General features: G+C 32.0%; 4 protein-coding genes across 6 annotated transcripts in view; all 4 read left to right on the forward strand.

Moving 5' to 3' along the window:
* Nucleotides 1-2064: 2064 nt before the first annotated feature.
* On the forward strand, nucleotides 2065-4552 carry LOC127062188 (fatty acid synthase-like). Its single transcript, XM_050989939.1, has 4 exons — nucleotides 2065-2689; nucleotides 3757-4050; nucleotides 4250-4301; nucleotides 4407-4552. The coding sequence occupies exons 1-4, from the start codon at nucleotides 2543-2545 to the stop codon at nucleotides 4550-4552; spliced, it is 639 nt and encodes a 212-aa protein (XP_050845896.1). The 5' UTR covers nucleotides 2065-2542.
* LOC127062554 (fatty acid synthase-like) lies at nucleotides 4314-5898 on the forward strand. The gene is made up of 4 exons (XM_050991007.1): nucleotides 4314-4552; nucleotides 4637-4978; nucleotides 5071-5373; nucleotides 5443-5898. Exons 2-4 carry the CDS (start codon nucleotides 4959-4961, stop codon nucleotides 5447-5449), a joined length of 330 nt encoding a protein of 109 aa, XP_050846964.1. The 5' UTR covers nucleotides 4314-4552; nucleotides 4637-4958; the 3' UTR covers nucleotides 5450-5898.
* Nucleotides 5899-8600: 2702 nt separating this feature from the next.
* The window catches only part of LOC127062549 (fatty acid synthase-like), a 41451-nt gene continuing 24703 nt past the window's right edge, over nucleotides 8601-25348 (forward strand). The window contains exons 1-17 of the mRNA XM_050990996.1: nucleotides 8601-8884; nucleotides 8961-9211; nucleotides 9300-9531; nucleotides 9620-10038; nucleotides 10267-10560; nucleotides 10655-10862; nucleotides 10968-11128; nucleotides 11208-11525; nucleotides 11620-12119; nucleotides 12212-12516; nucleotides 12587-12994; nucleotides 13085-14103; nucleotides 14170-14405; nucleotides 14487-15180; nucleotides 15312-16140; nucleotides 16265-16725; nucleotides 16817-16864. Coding sequence (XP_050846953.1) covers nucleotides 8695-8884; nucleotides 8961-9211; nucleotides 9300-9531; nucleotides 9620-10038; nucleotides 10267-10560; nucleotides 10655-10862; nucleotides 10968-11128; nucleotides 11208-11525; nucleotides 11620-12119; nucleotides 12212-12516; nucleotides 12587-12994; nucleotides 13085-14103; nucleotides 14170-14405; nucleotides 14487-15180; nucleotides 15312-16140; nucleotides 16265-16725; nucleotides 16817-16864 — 6573 coding nt within the window. The 5' untranslated portion in view covers nucleotides 8601-8694. The remainder of the gene's footprint in view (nucleotides 8885-8960; nucleotides 9212-9299; nucleotides 9532-9619; nucleotides 10039-10266; nucleotides 10561-10654; nucleotides 10863-10967; nucleotides 11129-11207; nucleotides 11526-11619; nucleotides 12120-12211; nucleotides 12517-12586; nucleotides 12995-13084; nucleotides 14104-14169; nucleotides 14406-14486; nucleotides 15181-15311; nucleotides 16141-16264; nucleotides 16726-16816; nucleotides 16865-25348) is intronic.
* Nucleotides 16871-20992, forward strand: LOC127062552 (fatty acid synthase-like). 3 transcript variants are annotated; one of them, XM_050991000.1, is made up of 5 exons: nucleotides 16871-17071; nucleotides 17155-17409; nucleotides 17479-17652; nucleotides 18880-20526; nucleotides 20664-20992. In XM_050991000.1, the coding sequence occupies exons 4-5, from the start codon at nucleotides 20164-20166 to the stop codon at nucleotides 20871-20873; spliced, it is 573 nt and encodes a 190-aa protein (XP_050846957.1). In that variant the 5' UTR covers nucleotides 16871-17071; nucleotides 17155-17409; nucleotides 17479-17652; nucleotides 18880-20163; the 3' UTR covers nucleotides 20874-20992. The 3 variants fall into 3 exon arrangements, with proteins under 3 accessions (XP_050846957.1, XP_050846956.1, XP_050846958.1); XM_050990999.1 differs by having other exon boundaries at nucleotides 17479-17515; nucleotides 20664-20980; XM_050991001.1 differs by having other exon boundaries at nucleotides 20664-20973.

A 25348-nucleotide genomic window follows, 5' to 3' on the forward strand; every position in this document is an offset into this window, starting at 1 on the left:
GAACCTGGAATATCTTTCGTTTTAATTCAAGATCTTAACAATTTCTTCCTGAAATTTTTTTTAAATGTATCCCATTATTCCGAACAATTCGAAACGAATTTTATTACGAATGATTTACGATGAGAGAACGTTTGGGGATTATAAAAGCATCAGCTACCTCTACCTCGCGTGTACAAGTTTACTTATCATTCTATTATTAATCAACTAGTATGAATGAAATTATTTTTTTCAAAGTTAAATTCAGAGTATAATTTTCAGAGTTAAATTATTTTTTAACCAAAGTTTTGTTAATTTTTCTCTTGAACTATACCTGATAATTGAAGTTTAGGTAATGCAGCGACAGGACCGTATGTATATTGCACATGCATAACTGCATTTTACATTAATGTAAGAATGCGAAGTGTGACAGAAACATTATCTATGTTTGTACAGGTGGAATTGGCCGAGCTACAATTAACTTAGCGTGTGTTGTATTTACTACAGTTGGCACACGGGAAAAACGTGAATTCATTAAAGATACATTCTCTAGTATCAATGAACATCACACTGAACATTCTCGAGAAACTAGCTTGGAAAAAATGATTTTGCAACGAACCGATGGTACAGGTATAGACATTCTCGTATATTTTTAAGCGTAAAGAAAACTTTAAGCGACTCTTCGTTATTGGCCCATAAAGGAAGATTTTTAGAAAATGGAAAGTTTGACTTAGCGGTAAGTAATCAGTTGAGCTCCAAACTCTTCATGAAGGGTATCTGCTTTCATGGTTTAATGTTGGATCAAATTATATATCAGTATTTATAGTAATAAATGACGAAGTCAAAAACGAAATTAATTCAATATTCAACAAACTCATTAAGAAGAATGCAATCGAATCGATAAATAGGACATTTTCCAGCAAAGATCAAGTAGAAACAGCACTTCACGTCAGCCGGAAAGCATATGGGAAAAGTAAGTTGACGTTCGTTGTTTCTTCGTATTTTACTTATTTCAATATATTATATGTGTTTAAATATTTTATTATTCGTGGAATATGGTACTGTTTTAACAATATAAATTATGATCTGCAATCTATCTTAAATGTCTTAGATACACATAAGGATCCGTGAAGAAAATGAATCACTGAATACACTCATTTTGTCTTAACTTTTTTTATACATGTATTCCGAACAAAAGTTATGTAGTTCTTGATGGTTTAGAAGGTTTGGCTTGTAATTAATCGATTGGCTGATTCTAAGAAATGTTCAAAATATTGTCCTTACTTCGCGAAATGTCATAAAATATGATTATTAACATATGAGAATCAAATTATACAAATCATACGGCGTTTTAATCGCAAATACCTTATCACCGATCAAGATTGGTGTTAAAGACTAGGCTCCGATAATACATATTTATACGATTTATTTTATTTAATGAAATAAGCTAATACTCCCCAGGTTTCGCTTTTATTTTATCTATGTTCAGAATTTATTCTTTTCATTTACTCTTAGTCTTTATTAGCACATTATATAATATTTCTAATCTTACTCATATTTCCTATTTACTTTCTATTATAAAATATTTCACATATTCCGACTAAACGTGAGATATTTTTCATTAGATTATTTTCTTCCATTGTCGATCAGCTGCGCCATTTTCATAAGAATTCGTAATAGTAATATACCGATATAAGATCGTATGACATGAACCAGAAATGAAAATAAAGATACCTTTCCACTCCTTGTTTTTCTACTTACATCTTGATTTTACTGTAACTCACCAGAATGTCATATCCAATACACAAACTTTCAGAAAAAATGTTACATTCGCTGAGTAAGATATGAACTTAATATTTTTAATTAAAAAATATTGAACTTATCACGATGGACTTTTTTGCTATTGAATAATACCGACGTAATATCTAATTAGAATAGAATACCAGAAAGTTCAAATGCCAAATGCATTCATTTTCATTTGAATAAATTTAAAATAAAGAGTGCAGAAAGAATGCAATGTTGCGTTAGATAATTCATTCTTTGACAAAGGATATTACATTGTTATAAAAGTAGATTCATCATTGTCGATTTCGAACATATTAAAACGTATGAGTAATTCTACATTCAGTTCTAATTTCTATATTATATTTCGCGTGGAAAACCGAAAAACATTAAAACAATATGATGGATATGAAGTATTTGAAAAGACTAAGAAGTCGTAGAAATTCCTCAAATATGCCAATCCACAAAGAGACGAAGAAGTTGTCATTTTTGGATTTGCGGGTAGATTAAGTAGTGATTCCAGTAGTGGATTTCTAGTAATGTGGACCAATTGAAAGATAATCTTTTCAACTGTAAAGATTGTATCACGACGGACGTACGTCGTTGAAAACAAGGTACCGATTATACTAATTTCATTTAACGGAATAATTAACGTTTATATTCTTTTCGTTATATTATCGTTATATTTCATAAGATCGTTCAGAAATTCCGAAGCGAAGCAGCAAAATTAACGATATTAAGAAATTCGATGCGTTATTTTTTGTAAGCTCATACGGTGGATCCTATGTGTAAAATGATGCTCAAACATACTTACAAAGCTATAATAGATGCTGGGATTAACCCAGAAGATATTCGGGAATCAAGAACAGGTGTATTCATAAGTGTATCTCTCTCCGATTCCGAGACAACATTGCTTTATGGAAAATATCAGGTATTTGAAAAGATCAAATGATAAGAATATAGATTATGGAAACTTATACGGATGGATAAGACAAAGGATATGTCTCTTTAAATGTAGCCAGCTGGTTTCGATATCAGAGTTGTAGCAGAGATATGACGGCTTAAAACATTTCGTTTTAGTTGGGTGTAACCGGACCATCATATAATGTCGATACAACGTGTAGTTCTAGCCATTCCGCAATGAAATACGCTTATAGGGCTATACGTAGTGGACAATGCGATTATGAAATTGTCAGTGGATCGAATTTGTGCCTTCATTTATACGTGACTCTACAATTTGCTCGTTTAGATACAGATTATACCAAATTGTTTAGAAGATATTTCTACTTTCATCGAATTATCATGATAATATTAATTTTTAAACTTGGATATCTTTAACACGTGTGTTGAATTAGAATAGTTGCTGCAAAGTATTCGACGAAGGTGCAAATGGTTATACGCGTAGTGAATGTGTCTCTGTAGCATTTTTGCAAAAAGCAAAAAGTGCTAAGAGAATCAATGTTGCGATTATTCATGCAGAAACGAATTGTGATGGTTATAAAAAGGAAGGAATGACTTATCCACGTAAAAAAATACAAAGTACTCTTTTCGAAATATTCTACAAGGATGCGGTAGTAGATACCAACGACTTGTAGTTCTTACGTCGAAACTCATGGTGCCGGAACGAGAGTCGGTGATCCTGAGGAACTGAATTACATAGATCATATTTTCACTAAAAATAGAACTAATCCACTTAAAGTTGAATTCGTAAAATCGCACATCGGACATACCGAACCAGCTAATGGAATTTCTTCCATTGTTAAGGTGTACATCGTTCGGAATATAAAGCCTCGCAATTATACATATATTCATGTATTTCGATATTTTATTAAGTTATTTAGAATTTACTTCCGATATAGTCAGTTTATTGTTTGTAATAACATTATATATTATGTATATGCTTAGTTAAATTTTAATATAAATGCACGCACGCGCGTGCACACAAAACCTGCACACACTCATACTGATATTTATATTATACTGATATATTTTTTTTAGGCGATAATATCAATGAAGTCTGGCATAATACCGCTAAATATTAACTTCAATGGACTACGAAAAGATGTGAAAGGTCTTATAGGAGGACGGATTGATGTTGTTACACAACTAACTTGCTTAGATGGTGAATACATAGCTATTAATTCTTTCGACTTCGGTGGTGGTAATGCTCATGTTTTACTCAAGTCAAATCCGAAAATAAAGATCAACAAAGAATTACTATGTAATGATTTGTCTAGACTCGTAGCTGTATCAGGACGTATCGCAGAAGCAGTAGAAAATATATTAAATGAGGTATGCAAAAAAAATCAACATACTTTTTAATAGGGAAAATGAAGATACAATTTGTTAAATCATACACGTAATATTTCAACTTATTTTTCCATAGATTGATAAATAACCGATAGACATTGAATTTATTCGCCTCCTTCACGATATTCATCATTAAAATCTGACACGAAAATAAAGGAGATTATGTTTCTCATGTACGAAGAAGTCAATATGTTTCGTCTTCCCTGGAATGGACTCGCAATGGTCCGAAATATGTATGAAAACAATTATTCGGATATTTCTTTCTTAATTTTCAAATCTATAGAAATAATTAATATTACAACGATTAATTGTATAATGTGGTATTTGAAAATTATTAGGTAAAGATTTGATGAAATTTCCAACGTTTGCTAAAGTAATAGAGAAATGCGACGCTATGTTAAAACCACGTAAACTCCATATTTATGAGATTTTAACTAGTGCAGACAATATCTTACACTCCTTCGTTGGTATTGCTGCAACTTAGGTAATATAGACCCATATTAAATCATTTATGATGTCTGCATACATTTGATAACACCGGATAATTACAATAAAAGTTATTGTACAGGTCGGTTTGATGGAGCTTTTAACTTCAGTAGGAATACTACCGGACTATATAATTGGATATTCCGTTACAACTTAATTGTGCATACATAGAGAGAAGTTTCACAGCAGAGAAAAGAATATTGGCAGCGTATTCGCAAGGACTATCCGTGATAGAAATAGAAATAACTCATTATTCTTTGACCGTAGTTGTGCTTGATTATAAAGATTTAATAAATTTATGTCCTAATGATATCGACGTCGTGTGTCACTACAGATCCGATAATTTACAATTATCGTATCAGCTGAATCATTGAAAGCATTTGTTGAAAAGTTGAGGAACTCCAATGATATCTCCTCATATTCGGTAAGAATTACGTGCGTTTCAATCACGGAAAGGTTAATAATTTTAAAATTTCTTGAAATTAATGAAACAATTTATGATTATATCATGTTTAGGTGGAAACATTCCAAAGAGAGGTTCATAACATATTTTAAAAAGCAGGAGAAAATTGTTTCTGGAGAATGGATAGTAGCAATAGAGTACATTAATGAAAAATTCAAGTTCATAAAGGGAGACGTGATTGATGGTGGAATTTTGTTCCATGGATCAGGATATTTATGCTTAGCGTGGGAAACGTTGGGAAGGACAATAAGAAAGTTTCATACAGAAATATCCGTTATTATAAATATAAAATTGAATCGAGCAATTTTTTTTCCCAAAAAGGGCCAAGTGGAAATGGTAGAATTGGATTCAGAAAGGTAAATGCTCCTCGTCATACATTAATGAGTTTTTAAAAATTTAATAAATCACAATAATCAAATAAATAGACAATAATAAATTCGAGGTGGTAGAAGAAAGTGCTGTTGTTGTTATTGGAATGATTCGTCTTATCGAAACTAATTTATCGAAGGAGAAAGTACCCGTTGATTTAATCAAGAAAAATTTTAACAATGAAGAAGAAGAATTAAAGAAAAGAGATATTTATAAAGAATTGAAGTTACGTTAATTAGTTGTCAATATAGCAGTTTCCTTCAAAGTATACGCAATGCGTCTATTTCGGGCAGGAAAGGACACATCAAATGGAAAAATTTGGTAGTGTTTATGGATATGTTACAGATGTAAATCATTAATGTAGATACTAGAAATTTATTGGTGCTGTCTGGAATTTAAAAATTAGTAATAAATATCAAAGTTCATCAACAGTATGTTCATAGTTTAACCATTAATGAATAATGTAAATATAACATTTCCTGACAAATAAATGTAAAATAATATACAGAGTTCCTTCCTATCCAATACGCACAATGACCATTTTTTATTTCAAATGTACCCGTACAATTTTACGAAAACGTTGACGTGATTGCAGCGGGGGCTATGGAAACACATAAAGTTAGTTCTACTGCGTTTGTACGAAAGAGACCTATCGGTGATCTCATTATCGAAGAGTATAAATTCATTGTTTATCGTGGCAGAAAGAAAATATCATTTCGAGAAATATTAACCGTGCATATTATTCTTGAGAATTTACCAATCATCAAGATGAAAACAATTGAACTCGTCCAAAATAAGTATAATTTCTTAGCGGGGAAACTCACTTTTCCATTGCTTTTGGATATCTTGAGCAATTTGCTTTTGGTGCAAGCCAATGTTAATGTATTCACATCGCGAGGATAACTCCATAATATTCCTGAAGTTACCACGATTTCATAATTAATTAGGATAGAAACGGATGAAAACATATAATTCACTATTTCATGAGATTTGTTGACAAATAAAAAAAAAGGACAATTTGGAAAAACTTCTAAAATCTACAAAAGACAGAGGTTTCATTTTATCACGTGAACAAAGGAATACATTATTATACTTATCAATTTTACAAGAATTTCAATTACGTATACTTTTAGAAAAACACACTTTCGATGAATTTTTGATACTGTTAAGTAAGAAGAATAAACTTGATAGTTGGAGTTTAGAACATGCAGCGATAGTACCGTGTATATATTGCAAATGCATAGCTACACCTTACATTAACGGAGGAATGCAGAAGTGTGACAGGATTCTTATCCATGCTACTTCTCGTGAAATTGGTCAAGGTGCCATTAACTTAACCCTCCGTGAAGGCTGTGAAGTATTTACTACGGTCGGTACACCAGAAAAATGTATATTCATTAAAGAAACATACCCTAGTATCGATGATAATCATATTGGAAATTCTCGAGATATTAGCTTCGAGAAAATGATTTTGGAAGGAACCAATGGTGCAGGTGTAGACATTCTTCTCAATTCTTTATCGGAAGATAAATTCCAAGCGTCCCTGCGTTGCTTGGCCCATAAAGGAAGGTTTTTAGAAATTGGAAAGTTCGACTTTGCGGCAAATAATGAATTAAGCACCAAAACCTTTGTGAAGGGTATAAGTTTTCATGGTGTAATGTTAGATCAAATTATGAGCACAAATGACGAAGTCAAAAACGATATTAGTTCAATATTCCACAAATTTATTAAAGAGAATGCGATCGAATCGATAATTAGGACAGTCTCAGGCAAAGATCAAGTAAAGATCATACATTGATTCTTGGCTGGACGGAAGCATGTGGGAAAAGTAAGTTGCCATTAGTTATTTTAACCTATTTTACTTCTTTTATTTTATTTTATGTATTTAAGTATTTTATTATTTGAGGAATATATTTCTGTTTTAACAATATAAGTAATGACCTGCATTCCGTCGTAGATGTAACATTTACTCATAAACATCTGTGAAGATAATAATTTATTAAATGAACTCATTTTAGTTGACCCTTCTTATACTTGTATTCTGAACAAAAGTTATATAGTTCGTTGTGGCTTGAGAGGTTTTGGTTAGGAATTAACCGATTAGTTAATTCTATCAAATGCTTAAATTATTATAATTACTATACGAAATAGTATAAAAAATGGATATCATCTCATGAGAATTAAATTATGGAAATCATACAGCCTGAATGTTTAAATACTTGTTGGTCTTTATGCAGCGAAACAAGTTGCCTGTTTCGTGAGCTTATTGTGAAAACAGCAACAGACAAAGGTATATTTGATGGTATATTCAATCTCACGATTAATTTGAAAGATGGTATTTGTAGTAATCAATCACCGTAGATTTTTGAGAAACTATATAATATTTTTAAGTTTACTCATATCTCTTACACTTATAAAAATAATAAAAATACGTGCTGGAACGAAACAATGTAAAAACTTAAAAATTTTTTACCTTAAAAATTTTGCTTTTTGATACAGGGATCTTCATCTTCTTTATCTTCGATTATAGTGTATATACTTTCATGAAGAATTTAATACTGTTCATTCTGATACTTTTTGAGCAATTAAAAAAGTCAGTATATTTTTCATATTCATTCCAAATTTTGTTACTTCAGAACGTTATCTATGATATGAAAGCTTTCGAAAAAAATGCTACATACGTACACACACACGCGGGCTAAATATAAATTTGATAATTCTATTATTAAATATTTGGCGTATTCCAACAAAATGTGATATATTTTTTACTGAATAATATTGTTCCATTGTCGATGAACATTATGTATATATTCATATATAAATATACGACGAAAAATCAGAATTAGAAGTTTAAATGCGTTCCTTTTCTCTCTTTTCCTAAATATAACATAATTGAACTGTTATTCACTAAAATGTCATATCTGATACTTAACATCCAGAAAAAATGTTATATACATGAGGAAGATATTAATCTAAGATTTGCAATTAAAGAATATCTATTTCACCAAGACGAAAACTGACTTTCTTGTTATTGAATTTTGCCGACGTAATACATAACTAGAATAGAACAACAGGAAGTTCAAGAGTCAAATGTATTCATTTTTCATTTGAATAAATTTGAAACAAAGAGTAAACAAAAAGTGCAATACTGTCAGATAATGAATTCTTTGACGAAGGATATTAGAATGTTATAAAAGAGGATTAAACATCGACGACTTTAATCATAGTAAAACCATATAGATGATCTAAATTCAGATCTGACTTCTATATTATATTTCGCGAAGAAAACCGAGATATATCAAAACATCATGACAGGATATGAAGAGACAAAAAAATTGTATAAATTTTTCAAATATGTCAATCCAGAGCCAGGAGAAGAAGTTGTTATTTCCGGATTTGCGGGTAGATTTCCAGAATCCAATAATGTGGAGGAATTGAAAAATAATCTTTTTACCAGCAGAGATTGTATTACCGATGACGAACGTCGATGGAAATTAGGTACCGATTATATAAATTTCATTTAACGGAGTAACCTAAATAACATTAATATTTTCCTGTCATTATATTTCATAAGATCATTCAGAAATTTCAAAGCAAACCGGCAAAATTAACAATATTGAGAAATTCGATGCGTTATTTTTTGGAATACATTTTAAGCAAGCTCATACGATGGATCCTATGAGCAGAATGATGCTGGAACATACTTATGAAGCTATAATAGATGCTGGGATTAATCCGGAAGATATTCGGGGATCAAGGACAGGTGTATTCGTAAGTGCATGTTTCTCCGATTCCGAGGCAACTTTGCTTCATGGCAAACTTCAGGTATTTGAAAAGATCAAACGACAAGGATTTAGATTATCGAATACTTATACGGATGGATTAGAAAAATGAAACGTCTCTTTAAATGTAGGCAGCTGGTCTCGGTATCACGAGCTGTAGTAGAGATATGACGGCTCAAAATATTTCGTTTTGGTTGGGTGTAACTGGACCATCATATAACATCGATACAGCGTGTAGTTCTAGTCTTTACGCAATGGAAAACGCTTATAGGGCTATACGTAGTGGACAATGCGATTATGCAATTGTCAGTGGATCGAATCTTTGTCTCCATCCATACGTGTCTCTACAATTTACTCGATTAGGTAGTAATTATAGTAAATTCATTTGAAGATCATTTTTCTTTCATCGAATTAACAGGATATTTGTAATTTATATATTTGTCTCTGATAGGGGTATTGAATCAAGATGGCCGCTGTAAGGTTTTTGACGAAGATGCAAATGGTTACACGCGTAGTGAATGTGTCTCTGTAGCATTTTTACAAAAAGCAAAAACTGCTAAGAGAATCTATGCTACGATTATTCATGCGAAAACGAATTGTGATGGTTATAAAAAAGAAGGAATAACGTTTCCATCTAAAAAAATGCAAAGTGCGCTTCTCAAAAAATTCTACACAGAATGCGGTATATCAACAGCTTGTATTCCTTACATTGAAGCACATGGTACTGGAACGAGAGTAGGAGATCCTGAAGAATTGAATTCCATTGATCGCATTTTCAAAAAAAATAGATCTAAACCTCTTAAAGTTGGTTCCGTCAAATCGAACATAGGTCATACCGAAGGAGCCAGTGGAATTTCTTCTACTGCTAAGGCAAATATTGTTTGAAACATAAAGTCTCATAATTATGCATTTATTTACATATTTCGATATTTTGTCATCGAAATTAATTAAAATTTGTATATTTAGTTCCAAAATATTCAATTTATTGTTTATAGCAACATAATATATTGTTTATATGCTTATTATAGTTATATTTTAATATATATACGCTTACGTGCAAACATGCAAAACAACACATACACTTATACATATTTTTAGGCAATTATATCGATGGAGTCTGGCATAATTCCACCAAATATTAACTTCAATAGACCACGCAAAAACGTGAAAGGTCTAATAAGAGGAGAGATCAATATACTTACCAAGCTAACTCCATTAGATGGTGAATACATAGGCATAAATTCCTTCGGCTTCGGTGGTGCGAATGCACACGTTTTACTCAAATCAAATCCAAAAATAAAGATCGACAAAGAATTACCAGATGATGCTTTACCTAGACTCGTAGCTGTATCAGGACGTACCGCAGAAGCAGTAGAAACTATACTAAATGAGGTATACAAAAAAATCAACATACATTTTAATAAAGGAAATAAAGACATAATTTTTTAAAATCATGCACGTAATATTTCAACATATTTTTCGAAAGATCGATAAACGACCGATAGACATTGAATTTATTCATCTTCTTCACGATATTCATCGTAAAGCAATACCAGGTCACTTATATCGAGGATACATGATAACCGACATTAAACAATTTGACACGAAAGTAAGGGGGATTGAATATATTTCTGGTACGAAGAGACCAATATGTTTTGTCTTCCCTGGAATGGACTCGCAATGGTCCGGAATATGTATGAGAACAATTATTTAAATATTTCTTTCTTAACTTTCAAATCTATAGAAAGAATTATTATTCCAATGATTAATTGTATTATGTGGTATTTGAAAATTATTAGATAAAGATTTGATGAAATTTCCAACGTTTGCTAAAGTAATACAAAAATGTGACGCTGTGTTAAAACCACGTAAACTCCATATTTATGAGATTTTAACTAGTGCAGACAATTGCATATTAGACAATATCTTGCACTCCTTCGTCGGTATTGCTGCAATTCAGGTAATGTAGCTCCACATTAAATCATTTACGATGTCTGCATACATTTGATAACACAAGATAATTAGAAGTTATTGTACAGGTCGGTTTGGTGGAGCTTTTAACTTCAGTAGGAATACTACCGGACTACATAATTGGATATTCCGTGGGTGAACTTGGTTGTGCATACGCAGACGGAAGTTTGACATTGGAGGAAACGATATTGGCAGCGTATTTACAAGGAATATCCATAATAGAAGCAAAAATACCTCATTGTTCTGTGGCCGTAGTAGGGCTTGGTTATAAAGATTTAATGAATTTATGTCCTAATGATATCGACGTCGTGTGTCACAACGGATCCGAAAGTTCAACAATTACCGGATCAGTTGATTCATTGAAAGCATTTGTTGAAAAGCTACAGGTCAGTTTTACGCCAGGGATGATCCAACAAATAATAAGAATTGCTTAGGTTGATTTGTTCACGATAAATCGTGTAATATTTGTATGTTTGACAGGCAAACGAAGTTTTTGCAAAAGTATTGTCGGAGAAAAAAATACCGTATCACAGCCGCTATATCGCTCCAGCTAATAGAATTCTTTTGGCAAATTTAAGAAAAGGTATACCAGTAGCAAAACCTCGAAGTTATAAGTGGTTGAGTACATCGGTGCCGCGGAACGAATGGTCGACTTCAAGTGCACAATTTTCGTCTGCCGAGTATCTTACTAATAATTTGTTGAAACCTGTACTTTTTGCGGAAACGTCGAACTTAATTCCTAACAATGCCATTACCATTGAAATTACGCCGCATGGTCAAGTAAAAGAAATTTCAAGGAAGTCATTACAAAAAACGGTTATTGCATTAACTCAGAAACATCACAAAGATATCGTAAAAGTTTTCCTGGAAGGATTAGGGAAACTGTACAATGTCGGCTTACAGCTTGATCTTGCTAAACTATACCCACCTGTAGAATATCCTGTAAGTCGTGGCACTCGAATGATATCCCCTTTTATTCGGTAAGAATATGTGCATTTAAATTACGAGAAAGGTTAATAATTTTAAAATTTCTTGAAATTAATGCGAAAATACATTATTATATCATGATTAGGTGGGAACATTCCAATGACTGGTTCGTAGCACATTTTAAAAAGCAGGAGAAACTTGTTTCCGGAGAACGGATAGTGGCAATAGCGATTGCCGATGAAGATTTCGAATACATAAATGGTCACGTGATTGATGGTAGAAATTTGTTTCCTGGAACAGGATATATATGCTTGGTGTGGGAAACGTTGGGAATGACAATAGGAAATTTGTATACAGAAATGCCCGTTGTCATGGAAAATATAAAGTTTAATCGTGCAACCGCAATACCCAAAGAAGGCAAAGTTGAAATGGTTGTCATGATTCAGAAAGGTAAATGTTTCTTTCCGTACATAAATTACATTCCACGATGTTTAATCCATCACGATCTTCAAATGAGTAGGTAGTGGTAAATTCGAAGTTGTCGAAGGAAATGCTGTTATTGTTACTGGAAGAATTCGTCTTATCGAAACTAATTTATCGAAGGAGAAAATACCAGCTGATGTAATCAAGAGAAATGTTAATAATGAAGAAGAAGAATTAAATGAAAAAGATATCTATAAAGAGTTGAAGTTGCGTGGTTGTCAATACAGCGGTCTCTTCCGAAGTATACGCAGTGCATCTATTTCGGGAAGAAAAGGACATATAGAATGGAAAAAGAATTGGGTAGCGTTTATGGATAACATGTTACAGATGAAAATAGTTAATGTAGATACTAGAGATTTATTGGTGCCGATTGGAATACACAAATTAGTAATAGATACCAAAGCTCATCAACAGTATCTTCAAAGTTTGAATACTAATGAAAAATGTAAATATAAAATGGATTGTCAGAGAAATGTGAAGTAATATACAGAGTTCCATCTCATCGAGTACGCACAATGATCATTTTCTGTTTCAGATATACCTGTACAATTTTACGAAAACATTGATATGATTGCAGCGGGAGGTGTGGAAATACATAAAGTTAATACTATTGCGATTGCACGAAAGAGACCTATCAGTGATCCCATTATCGAAGAGTATAAATTCACTGCTTATCGTGACAGATTGGAAACATCATTACGAGAAATATTAACATTATCCGTGCATATTACTCTTGAGAATATACCAATCATCAAGGTGAAGACAATTGAACTCGTTGAGGATAAGGATAATATCTTAATGGAGAAACTCGCTTCCCCATTGGTTTTGGACATTCTGAGCAAATTGCCTTTAGTGCAAGCCAATGTTAATGTATTCACATCGCGAGGAAACCTGAATAATATTCCTGAAGGTGTTACGGTTTCAGAATTAAATATGATAGAATCGGGTGATATCGCATCATTTGCTATTGGATATAGTTTGTTAAATGGAGATAACAATAATTTAAAAAAACTTTTTAAGTATACAAAAGACGGAGGTTTCATTTTATCACGTGAAAAACCGAATGCAACATTGAACTTATCAATTTTACAGGAATTTCAATTGCGTATAGTTTTAGAAAAACGTAATTCCGAAGAATATTTTATACTATTAAGAAAGACGAATAAAATACCGGAAAATACTATGATTATTGACGTTAATAGCAATGAATTTAATTGGTTGCAAAAAGTGCAAGCTGTACTTGCTAGGAATGAAGCACAAAGCATCAATAACACGAGAATCATACTTGTTGAAGAAGGAAACTTTGAGTCGGGTCTCTTAGGATTCATTAATTGTTTAAAGAAAGAACCTGGTGGGGATATCTTCCGAGCTGTTTTAATTCAAGATCTTAAAGCCCCAAAATTTTCCTTAAACCTACCTCTTTACTCTGAACAACTCGAATTGGATCTTGTTACTAATGTTTTACGTCTAGGGAACGTTTGGGGTTCATATAGGCATCAGCTTCTTCAACCTTGCGAGCCCAGACTCACCTACCACGCTATTATTAACCAATTGGTACGGATGAATGTATTTTAGCAAATTATTAGCGAGTAACATGAATTCAAAAATATCTTTTAACAGATACGTGGAGATTTAAGTACGATTCGTTGGATTGAAGGGCCTATTACAAAGGATTATCAAAATGAAAATCTTATTAGTATTCATTATGCATCACTGAATTTCAAAGACGTGATGTTGTCGACGGGTAAAATAGCATCAGAAGTATGCAGTAGAAAAGATAGAGATTGCTTAATTGGATTTGAATACAGTGGAATAAATATTACTGGACGTAGAATTATGGGAGTTAATCGCAACAGGTAAACTTCTTATTCAAATCATATATGATTTGTAAAACATTAGAAAATAGAAGTAAAGTGCTCAAATGACTCTTGTTTCAGATGTTTATCTAATTTTTGTCAATTGGACACAACTTTCTCTTGGACTGTACCAGAAAGTTGGACTTTAGAAGATGCAGCGACAGCACCGTGTGTGTATTGTACATGCATAGCAGCACTTTATATCAACGGAGCCATGCAGAAGGGTGACAGAATTCTTATCCATGCTGGTTCTGGTGGAATTGGTCAAGCCGCCATTAACTTAGCCCTCCGTGAAGGCTGTGAAGTATTTACTACGGTCGGTACACCAGAAAAACGTGAATTCATTAAAGAAACATTCCCTAGTATCCATGATAATCATATTGGAAATTCGCGAGATACTAGCTTCGAGAAAATGATTTTGGAAGGAACCAATGGTGCAGGTGTAGACATTGTTCTCAATTCTTTATCGGAAGATAAACTCCAAGCGTCCCTGCGTTGCTTGGCTCATAGAGGAAGATTTTTAGAAATTGGAAAGTTCGACTTTGCGATAAATAATGAATTAAGCACTAAAATCTTTTTGAAGGGTATAAGTTTTCATGGTGTAATGTTAGATCAAATTATGAACACAAATGACAAAGTCAAAAACGAAATTAGTTCAATATTCAACAAACTTATTAAAGAGAATGGGATCAAACCGATAATTAGGACAGTCTTTGGCAAAGATCAAGTGGAGAAAGCACTTAGATTCATGGCAGCCGGAAAGCATATGGGAAAAGTAAGTTGATGGTCGCTGTATTTATGTATTTCATGTATTCATCTTATTTTATGTGTATATATATTTTATTATTCATGGAATTTTATTTTGTTTTAAGAATATGAGTTACAAATCTGTCTTATATGTCATAGGTACTCATCAAGATCCGTGAAGAAAATGAACCACTAAATACACCCATTTTGGCTGAACCTTTGTATACTTGTATTCCGAACAAAAGTTATATAGTTCTTGGTGGTTTGGGAGGATTTGGCTTGGAACTAATCGATTGGTTGATTCTAAGAAATGCTCAGAATATTGTCATTACCTCACGAAATGGCATAAAGTATGGTTATCAACACATGAGAATCAATTTGTGGAAATCATACGGTGTGAATATCAAGATTCTGGTAGGTCTAGATGCGGCTGATCGTGATGCCAGCGAACTAATTGTGAAAACAGCTATTGATCAGGGTCCAGTCGATGGTATATTCAATCTTGCGGTATCTTTGAAAGACGGTATTTGTAGAAATCAAACACCGGAGACTTTTGAGGAATCTTTCAAAGGAAAAGCATGGGCAACAAAATATTTGGATGAGGTAACCAGAAAACTTTGTCCAAATCTTCGTCACTTTGTCGTTTTCTCTTCAGTCTCGTGCGGAAAAGGGAATATTGGACAAACGAATTACGGTATGGCTAATTCCATTATGGAAAGAATATGTGAAAAGAGAGTAGAAGAAGGTTTTCCTGGATTAGCTATACAATGGGGAGCGATTGGAGATGTTGGTTTGATTGCTGATATGCAAAATGAAGATAAAGAACTTGTTATTGGTGGTACACTACTGCAAAGAATATCATCATGTTTACAAGTACTGAATATATTTTTGGTACAAGATAAAACTGTGGTTGCTAGTATGGTAGTCGCTGAAAAACAAGCAAATAGCGATGTGAATAATGTTGTAGATGCTGTATTAAACATTTTGTGTATGTATTATCCAATCGATATTATTGTTCGATCTTAATAGTTTTATATATGTATACAACATTTCCATGATATACCTTGTTTACTTATCATTATTTTCTTAAAAGTACAAATTCTTGATTGTAGGTATTAAAGACTTAAAGAACATTAGTCCACATACTTCCTTGGCTGAACTTGGAATGGATTCTATGACAGTTGTAGAAATAAAACAGACATTGGAGCGTGAATATGAAATATACCTTACTGCTTCAGATATTCGGAACTTAAACTTCGCCAAACTCATGGAAATGAATAACAAACCTACAGATAACAGCAATTCTAATGAAAATGAAACCAATCAAATATTATCCATTACAAATATTTTGAAGCAATTTTATGATGAAATTCTTGCTACCGAAATAGCTATACCACTTAAAACCAATCCGGTGGAGGGTCGGGATGAGATATTCTTTCTTCCAGGAATCGAAGGCTATGCTGACGTTTTCAAAACATTAGAATCAAAAATTAAATCACCTGCGACTTGTTTTCAATTGGAGACGAATTACAAGTTAAAAACTGTTGAAGCTATGGCCAATTCCTTTCTACCGGTATATCCATTGTTTAGAAAAATATATGCGATTAAATAAAATATTATTAAACATAACATATTAACATGATACATAACTTTACATATTATAGCATATATTGGATAAACTTAAGGGTCGAAGTGAATTCATGTTAGTAGGGTATTCATTTGGATCCCTTATAGCTATTGAACTCACACGAATGTTAGAAGCCAAAGGATTTATTGGGCGATTAATATTGATAGATGGTGCTCCTCAGCATCTGAAAATACTTATACACCAACATTTGCATTCGTCATCGCAGGAAGAATTAGAAAACAATATTTTGCTCAGCGTAATGAACGCATATGTAGCTGTTAATTGTTCAGAGGTTTGTCATGTTCATTTTATTAGACATACTTTCCTATCCATTTTTGAAAAGTCTCATATTAATTTTCCAATATTACTTTGCAGCTTAAACTTGAATTAAGAAAATGCAATACGTGGGATGAGAAAGTAAATGCATTTTTTAATGTCCTATCTCCCGAATACAGGAACCTATTTTTGAAAGGACATCAAAAGAAGGCTATTCTCTTACTTCATGGGAGATTCCAATCCATTATAGCGTATAACCCAAAACCAATGCCATACGTAAAAACACCAATCACATTGTTTAAACCGCTCTTTCCGTCTGTACAAAATGCTCCGTATGATTATGGACTGCAGAATGTATGTTATAAAATTTTGTATAAATAATGGAAATAATATTAATTTACTATTAAATGATGTTATTTTCAGATAACTGAAGCAAAAGTAGATGTTCACACTGTTGAAGGTAATCATACCACGATATTAGGTGCTAAGGAAATTTTAATGGCTATCAATGGTGAACTTGAGAATGGTACAACTTTTAAAGAAAATTAATTGGACATTAATGATCTATTTGGCTTGTGATTTTTCGAAATAAATATGGTATATCGAATTTTTCTGCATTTTAAGATAAAGAGCATACAGGAAAAATATGTTTTTCGCATCTGATAAATATTTGGGAACTATAGCATATAATTGGATATCCGTTGTTATATAAATTATGTTTGCGGAAGAATTACGTGGCACTTTGTTTTCCTAATTCCGTATCGCCTTATTTTAAAAATGTTATGTTTCGCTTGTAAACGATAATACAGCAAGTCAATCTAATTTAAGAGAGAATTGCACATCGTTCAAACGTTGGATTTTCTGCGCGTGAAGCTTCTTTTTCGCTTTATCGTCATTCCATTCGCGATTTTAATTTTTTTTATTCAGCGACTTCGTTAAAGAAACTTTTCATCGTGTCTTTTAGCAGATCGAGTTAATTAATCAATCGAATACATTTATTCTCGAAAATTCGATGATACAAAATTTTGGATTATAAAAGAGTTTGATCGCCATTAATATACTGTAAATATAGTGGTAGTATTCTGAAGGATCATACTATTTTTTTTTTATTGTTAATTGTTGGTAAGTGTAGCATATAACTACACGCTCAGGAATAGCATATAACTACAATTTGGCCCTTGGCTTGTGCATCACTTTTTCTTCTCCTTTCTATATGCAAAATCTATTTACGAGATAACTTGACGATTGGTTAGTACGCATTAGAAAAGAATAACTAGAAAATTAAATATTGCTGGAAAATAATTTCGATAAAATCGATAAACGAACGATACGGATGTCTAACGATCCTTTTCATAAATGGATCAGGATTTCTGAATAAATTTACAAGTTTCGAGGACTTTTTTCGTTCTTACAAACTATACGCGTTAATCGGCCGCACGAGTTTGACACACTCATCACTCTTGTATTAGACTACTTATCTCTCTACATCGTTTATCAGAATCTAAACGAGACTATCAGAGAATAACCAAATTAACGATTTGTCTTATCTATGTATCTCACGTTTTGTTGGTTATACAAATACTTATAGTATTGTACTATCAACACTTACCTGCATAATAGTCCATTGCGGGTTTTAGATCCGTTGCGTCCATACAAAAATATAATTTTACTATTTTCATAGATTTGTTTTAATAATAGAATACAAGAATTGTCTTCAATTTTTCAGAATATATAATTAAATTAATACATTAATTATATTAATATATGATATATTAATTAATCAATTAATTGATTAACACGAATACAAAAATATCTCTTTTATAGGTACGTGGAAATTTAAGTGCGATTTAAGATGTTTAAGTTGGATTGAAGTGCCAATTATAACGGATTATCAAAATGAAGATCTTGTTAGTATCTATTATGCATCATTGAATTTCAAAGACGTGATGTAGTCAACAGGTAAAAATATCGCTGGAAGTAGACAGTAGAAAAGATATAGATTATCTAATTGTATTTGAACTCCGTGGAATAAATATTAATAGACATAGAATTATGGGAGTTAACTGGAATAGGTGAACTCATTATTTAAATCATTATTATGTCCTGTCTGCAAAATATTAGAAAACGGAAGTAAATTAAATAAATAATATTTTCTTAGATGTTTATCAAATTTTTGTCTATTGATAGTTTGACTTTGTATTGATATCTAGACTTTTTCTTGGATTCTACCTGATAGTCGGAGTTTAGAACATGCAGCGACAGTACCGTGTATATATTGCAAATGCATAGCTACACCTTACATTAACGGAGGAATGCAGAAGTATGATAAAATTCTTATTCATGCTGATTCTGGTGAAATTGGTCAAGCCAACATCAACTTAGTTCTCCGTGAAGTCTGTGAAGTACTATGGTCGGTAGATTAGAAAAACGTGAATTAATTAAAAAAACATTTCCTGATATCGATGATAATTAGATTAGAAATTCCCGAGATGCTAACTTCGAGAAAATGATTTTTGGAGAAACAGGTGGTGCAGGTGTAGACATTGTTCTGAATTCTTTAGTAGAAAATAAATTTCAAGCATCTCTGCATTGTTTGGCCAATAAAGGTAAATTTTTAGAGATTGGAAAGTTTGACTTAGCGACAAATAATGAAATAAGCTACTGTATCTTTATAAAGGGTATTAGTTTTTATGGTCTAATTTTAGATCAAATTATAAAAACAAATGACGAAATCGAAAACAAAATTTATTTAATATTCACCAAACTTATTAAAAAGAATGCGATCAAACCGATAATTAGAACAGTCTTTGGCAAAGATCAAGTAGGGGCAGCACTTAGAATCATGGCAGCCGGAAAGCATATGGGAAAAGTTGACGGTCGTTGTATTTATGTGTTTTATGTATTCTATTTTATTTTATGTATATACATATTTTATTATTCGTAGAAATTGTTTTTGTTTTAAGAATACAAGTTATAATCTGCAGTCTGTCTTATATATCGTAGGTACTGATAAAGATCTGGTAAGAAAATCGTAGATTCATTAAAGAAACATTCCCTAGTATCGATGATAATCATATTGGAAATTCTCGAGATACTAGCTTCGAGAAAATGATTTTGCAAGAAACCAATGGTGCAGGTTTAGACATTGTTCTCAATTCTTTATCGGAAGATAAACTCCAAGCGTCCCTGCGTTGCTTGGCTCATAGAGGAAGATTTTTAGAAATTGGAAAGTTCGACTTTGCGATAAATAATGAATTAAGCACTAAAATCTTTTTAAAGGGTATAAGTTTTCATGGTGTAATGTTAGATCAAATTATGAACACAAATGACGAAGTCAAAAATGAAATTTGTTTAATATTCAACAAACTTAAGAAGGAGAATGCGATTAAGCCGATAGTTAGGACAATCTTCGGCAAGGATCAAGTAGAGAAAGCACTTAGATTCATGGCAGCAGGAAAACATATGGGGAAAGTAAGTTGACGGCCATTGTATTTATGTATTTTATGTATTCGATTGTATTTGTTTGTATATATATTTTATTATTCGTAGAAATTGTTTCTGTTTTAAGAATATAAGTTATAATCTGCAATCTGACCTATATATCGTAGGTATTGATAAAAATTCGTGAAGAAAATGAACCACTTAATACACTCATTTTGGCTGAACCTTTTTATGTTTTTATTCCGAACAAAAATTATATTGTTCTTAATGGTTTAGGAGGGTTCGGCTTGGAACTAATTGATTGGTTGATTATAAGAAATGCTCAGAATATTATCATTACTTCACGAAATGGCATAAAGTATGATTATCAAATATGAGAATCGAATTATGGAAATCATACGGCGTGAGACTCAAGAACCTAGTTTATCTGTATGCGTCTAAACGAGATGTCTGCGAACTTATTGTAAAAACAGCAATAAGCAAATAAAGGTTCAGTGGTACATTCAATTTCGCAGTTTATTTGAAATACAGTATTTATAGTAACAAAACACCGTAGACTTTTGTGGAGTCTTTCAAAGAAATAGCGTGGGGTATCAAATATTTGGATGAGGAGACCAGAAAACTTTGTCCAGATCTCAGTTATTTCATAGTTTTTTCTTCAGTCTTTTGTGGAAGAGAGAATGCTGGACAAACGTATTACGGTATGACTGATTCCATTTTGGAAAGAATATTTGAAAAAATATTACTATCACCGCTTACTTTATTAAATCCGACTCCATGTAGATAGTTAAATAAACGAAGGATGTTTATCCATAGAAAACCATACTAATAAAGAATACACGAAGATCTATAGCACTGGTTTACTTTAAAAAATTTCAAGCTGATTATAATAATAAATCTTTATATGCAAAGCTATTAGAAAATGCATCTGATCATACGGCCTGCAAATCTGGGGCATGGCAATCAAATTCACCATAAAGGAAATTGAAATGCTACAATCTATTTTTCTACGTAATATTCTAAATACATATTGATTTGTTAGATATGATAATGTTAAGAAAGTAATAAAAATTGCATCAGTTAAAGAAAATTTATAAATCTTTTATAGCAATGTCAAAATAGAATTAATAACCACATAAACCGTCTTGACAAAAATTACTAGTCAGGTCTGCCTAAAATATTACAGAGGAAGCAGCTCTTAGATATACTCGAAATCAACTTCTACTACATCATATACGCACAGAAAAGTTGCAACACTACTATAGCTTACTTAGAAATTGTCGGTAAATGTATTGAGATTCGCACGATATTATATTCAGCACTACAAATGGTTTTGTATAAATATTGAAAATACAAATAAAGGAATAATGAACGAATATAAAACTGTTTTACATTGCATCCTTTTCACCCATACATTTTTGCTACGTGACATCTTCCGTACTGTTTGTACTTACGTATTCTAAATATTTATACCTTCTTCAGTTCACACATATCTTTATCTGTAACTTACGTAACACTGCTTAGCTTACTTCTTTGTTTCACAACATTTATAATAATAATAATATTAATGATAACAGTAACAATAACAATAACAACAACGATAACAATTACGACAACGACGACGACAACGACGACGACAACGACGACGACAACGACGACGACAACGACGACGACAACGACGACGAGAACGACGACGAGAACGACGACGAGAACGACGACGAGAACGACGACGAGAACGACGACGAGAACGACGACGAGAACGACGACGAGAACGACGACGAGAACGACGACCAGAACGACGACGACAACGACGACGACGACGACAACGACGACGACGACGACGACGACAACGACGACGACAACGACGACGACAACGACGACGACAATAGAACAATAAAAATAACAGTAATAATAATAGTAATATTAATAGAAATAATAATGATAAAATAATAAAACGTAACATCAACAAAACGCAGAGTTTTTATATTTCATTATTTTCATAATTTACTGCTATTCTCGTAAGTATATACACAATTTTATTAAAAATTTTAAAATATTTTTTGAGCAATACAAAATGTTACTTATTTTTCGCAATAATTATTCGGATATGATTTAGGATGCGAAAGTTTTTGGATAAAAGGGTATATAGTGCACGATAATATAAGAATCTTTATATTGCAATATCTATCGTATTATTTAAATTGACTTCCTTGTCACCTTCCTTGTTGAATAGTGTGAACTCATTTCCTTACTTTTTAATAGAAATACAAACAGTCCAAGGTTTAGTACGATACATATTCATTTTTATTAGCATAGTCTTATCTACGTTATAACGAATATTGTCGACAGAGATATATAGTGTTGCTATAAAAAGAGATCCATCGCTAATGATTTCAATTATTATGAAAAAGTACGGTTAGTTTCGGTTTCGGGTCAAATTTCAATAATTATATCGTGCAGAGAAATAAGAAACAAAATTGATTATGAATAAGTGCAAAAAGGGAAAATCGTATATATTCTTCAGAAATGTCAATCCAGAACCTAGCAAAAAAGTTGCTATTTCTGAATTAATTGCTAATTTTACGAAATACAATAATACGAAAAGATTAGAAGATAATTTCTTTAATCACAAAGATTTTATTACCCATCAAGATTGTAGTTAAAAACTTGTCTTCTATAATACATACTCAGACGATTTATTTTATTTAATGAAATAAGTTAATACTCGCTAGGGTCGCTCGTATTTTATCTATTTTCAGAATTCATTCTTTTCATTTACTCTTAGTTTTTATTAGCACATTATATTTTTAATCTTACTCATATCTTGTACGGACTTTCTATTATAAAGTATTTTATTTATTCCGACTAAACATGACATATTTTTCATTAGATAATATTCTTTCATTGTCGACGAGCTGCGAACATGAATTCCCCTAAGAATTCATAATCTTAATATGCCGATATAAGATTGTATGACATAAACCAGAAATGAAAATGACCTTAAAATGAAGAAACCTGCCCATTCCTTCTTTTTCTACTTACAACTTCATTTTACTGTTACTGACCAGAATGTCATATACAATATACAAACTTTCAGAAAAAATGTTACATACGCTGGGTAAGATGTAAACTTAATATTTTCAATTAAAAAATATCTATCTTATCACGAAGGACTTTTTTGCTAATGAATAATACCGACGTAGTACCTAATTAGAATAGAATACCAGAAAGTTCAAGAGCCAAATGCTTTCATTAAAATAAATTTAAAATAAAGATTGCAAAAAGATTGCACTGTTGCGTCGGATAATAAATTCTTTGACAAAGGATAAAACATTGTTGTAAAAGTAGATTCATCGTCAACGATTTCAATCATATTAAAACATATGGGTAATTTTACTTTCAATTCTAATTTCTATATTATATTTCACTTACTTCTCAGAAATAGCAACTTCTTCGCTAGATTCTGGATTTACATTTCTGAAGAATATATACGATTTTGCCTCTTTGCACTTATTCATAATCAGTTTTTGTTTCTTATTTCTCTGCACGATATAATTATTGAAATTTAACCCGAAACCGATACTAACCATACTTCTTCATAATAATTGAAATCATTAGCGATGTATCTCTTTGTATAGCAACACTATATATCTCTCGATAATATTCGTTATAACATAGATAAGAGTATGCTAACGTATTCTAATGAAAATGAATATGTATCATATTAAACCTCGGATGCATTTCTATTAAAGTAAGTGAAATATAATATAGGTGAAAAACCGAAAAACATTAAAACATCGTGATGAGTACGAAGTATATGAATAGACAAAAAACTCGTACAAATTCTTCCAATATGTCAAAGCAAAACAAGAAGGAGAAGTTGTTATTTCTAGATACATTGGTAGATTTCTGGAATCAAACAATGTAGAGGAATTGAAAAATAATCCTTTAAACTGCAGAAATTGTATTACGAATGACAAACGTCGTTGGAAACTAGATAGCGATGATGCAAATTTTATTTAACGTAGTAAGCTTGCTAATATTAATATTTATTTGTCGTATATTTCTTAGCAACATCTGGAAATTTCATGATGATCCGACAAAATGAACAACATTTAGAAATCCCATACAATATTTTTTTAAATTTAAAGGAATTCATACGATGGATGTTATGAGTAGATCCATGCTCTAATATACTTACGAAGCAACAGTAGATGCTGGAGTTACAGAAGATATTCGTGGAACAAGCATAGCTGAATTCATAAATATGTGTTTCTCCAATACCGAGATATCTTTGCTTTACGTCAACCTTCAGTTATGTGAACAGATCAATATATAGATTATCGATTACTTATACGAATGTATAAATGTACATATACTTGTTGAAGAAAGTAACTTTGAGTCGGGTCTCTTAGGATTTATTAATTGTTTATAGAAAGAACATAGAATATCTTCCGAGGTGTTTTAAATCAAGATCTTAGAAAATTCTTCCTGAAATTTTCTTCAAATCTACCCTATTGCTCCGAACAATTCGAAACGGATTTCATTACTAATGATTTATGACCAAGGAACATTTGGGGATTATAAAAGCATCAGATACTTCCACCTCGCAAGCCCAACGTTATCTATCATCCCATTATTAATCAACTGGTACGAATGAAATTATTTTCTTCAGATGCTTACAAAATTTTTGTTAATCTTTCTCTTGAACTGTATCTAATGATTCGAGTTTAGAAAACGCAGCGACAGGACTGTGTGTATTTGCACATGTACAACTGCACTTTATATTACAGGAAGAATGCAGAAATGTGACAGAATCTTTACCCATGCTGGTTCTGGTGGAATTGGCCGA

This window comes from Vespula vulgaris, chromosome 3 (genome assembly GCF_905475345.1).
Source record: "Vespula vulgaris chromosome 3, iyVesVulg1.1, whole genome shotgun sequence".
In the NCBI taxonomy this organism is placed as follows: domain Eukaryota; kingdom Metazoa; phylum Arthropoda; class Insecta; order Hymenoptera; family Vespidae; genus Vespula; species Vespula vulgaris.

Excerpts from the sequence above, each read along its gene's own strand:
- LOC127062188 (XM_050989939.1), top strand. The coding sequence starts at position 2,543 with ATGTGTAAAATGATGCTCAAACATACTTACAAAGCTATAATAGATGCT. Across the intron at positions 4,051-4,249 it reads TAGAAAATATATTAAATGAG|AAGTCAATATGTTTCGTCTT; the intron begins GTATGCAAAAAA and ends TCATGTACGAAG. Across the intron at positions 4,302-4,406 it reads CTCGCAATGGTCCGAAATAT|GTAAAGATTTGATGAAATTT; the intron begins GTATGAAAACAA and ends GAAAATTATTAG.
- LOC127062554 (XM_050991007.1), top strand. The coding sequence starts at position 4,959 with ATGATATCTCCTCATATTCG. Across the intron at positions 4,979-5,070 it reads ATGATATCTCCTCATATTCG|GTGGAAACATTCCAAAGAGA; the intron begins GTAAGAATTACG and ends TATCATGTTTAG.
- LOC127062552 (XM_050990999.1), top strand. The coding sequence starts at position 16,904 with ATGTTAGAAGCCAAAGGATTTATTGGGCGATTAATATTGATAGATGGT. Across the intron at positions 17,072-17,154 it reads TAGCTGTTAATTGTTCAGAG|CTTAAACTTGAATTAAGAAA; the intron begins GTTTGTCATGTT and ends ATTACTTTGCAG. Across the intron at positions 17,410-17,478 it reads ATGATTATGGACTGCAGAAT|ATAACTGAAGCAAAAGTAGA; the intron begins GTATGTTATAAA and ends TGTTATTTTCAG.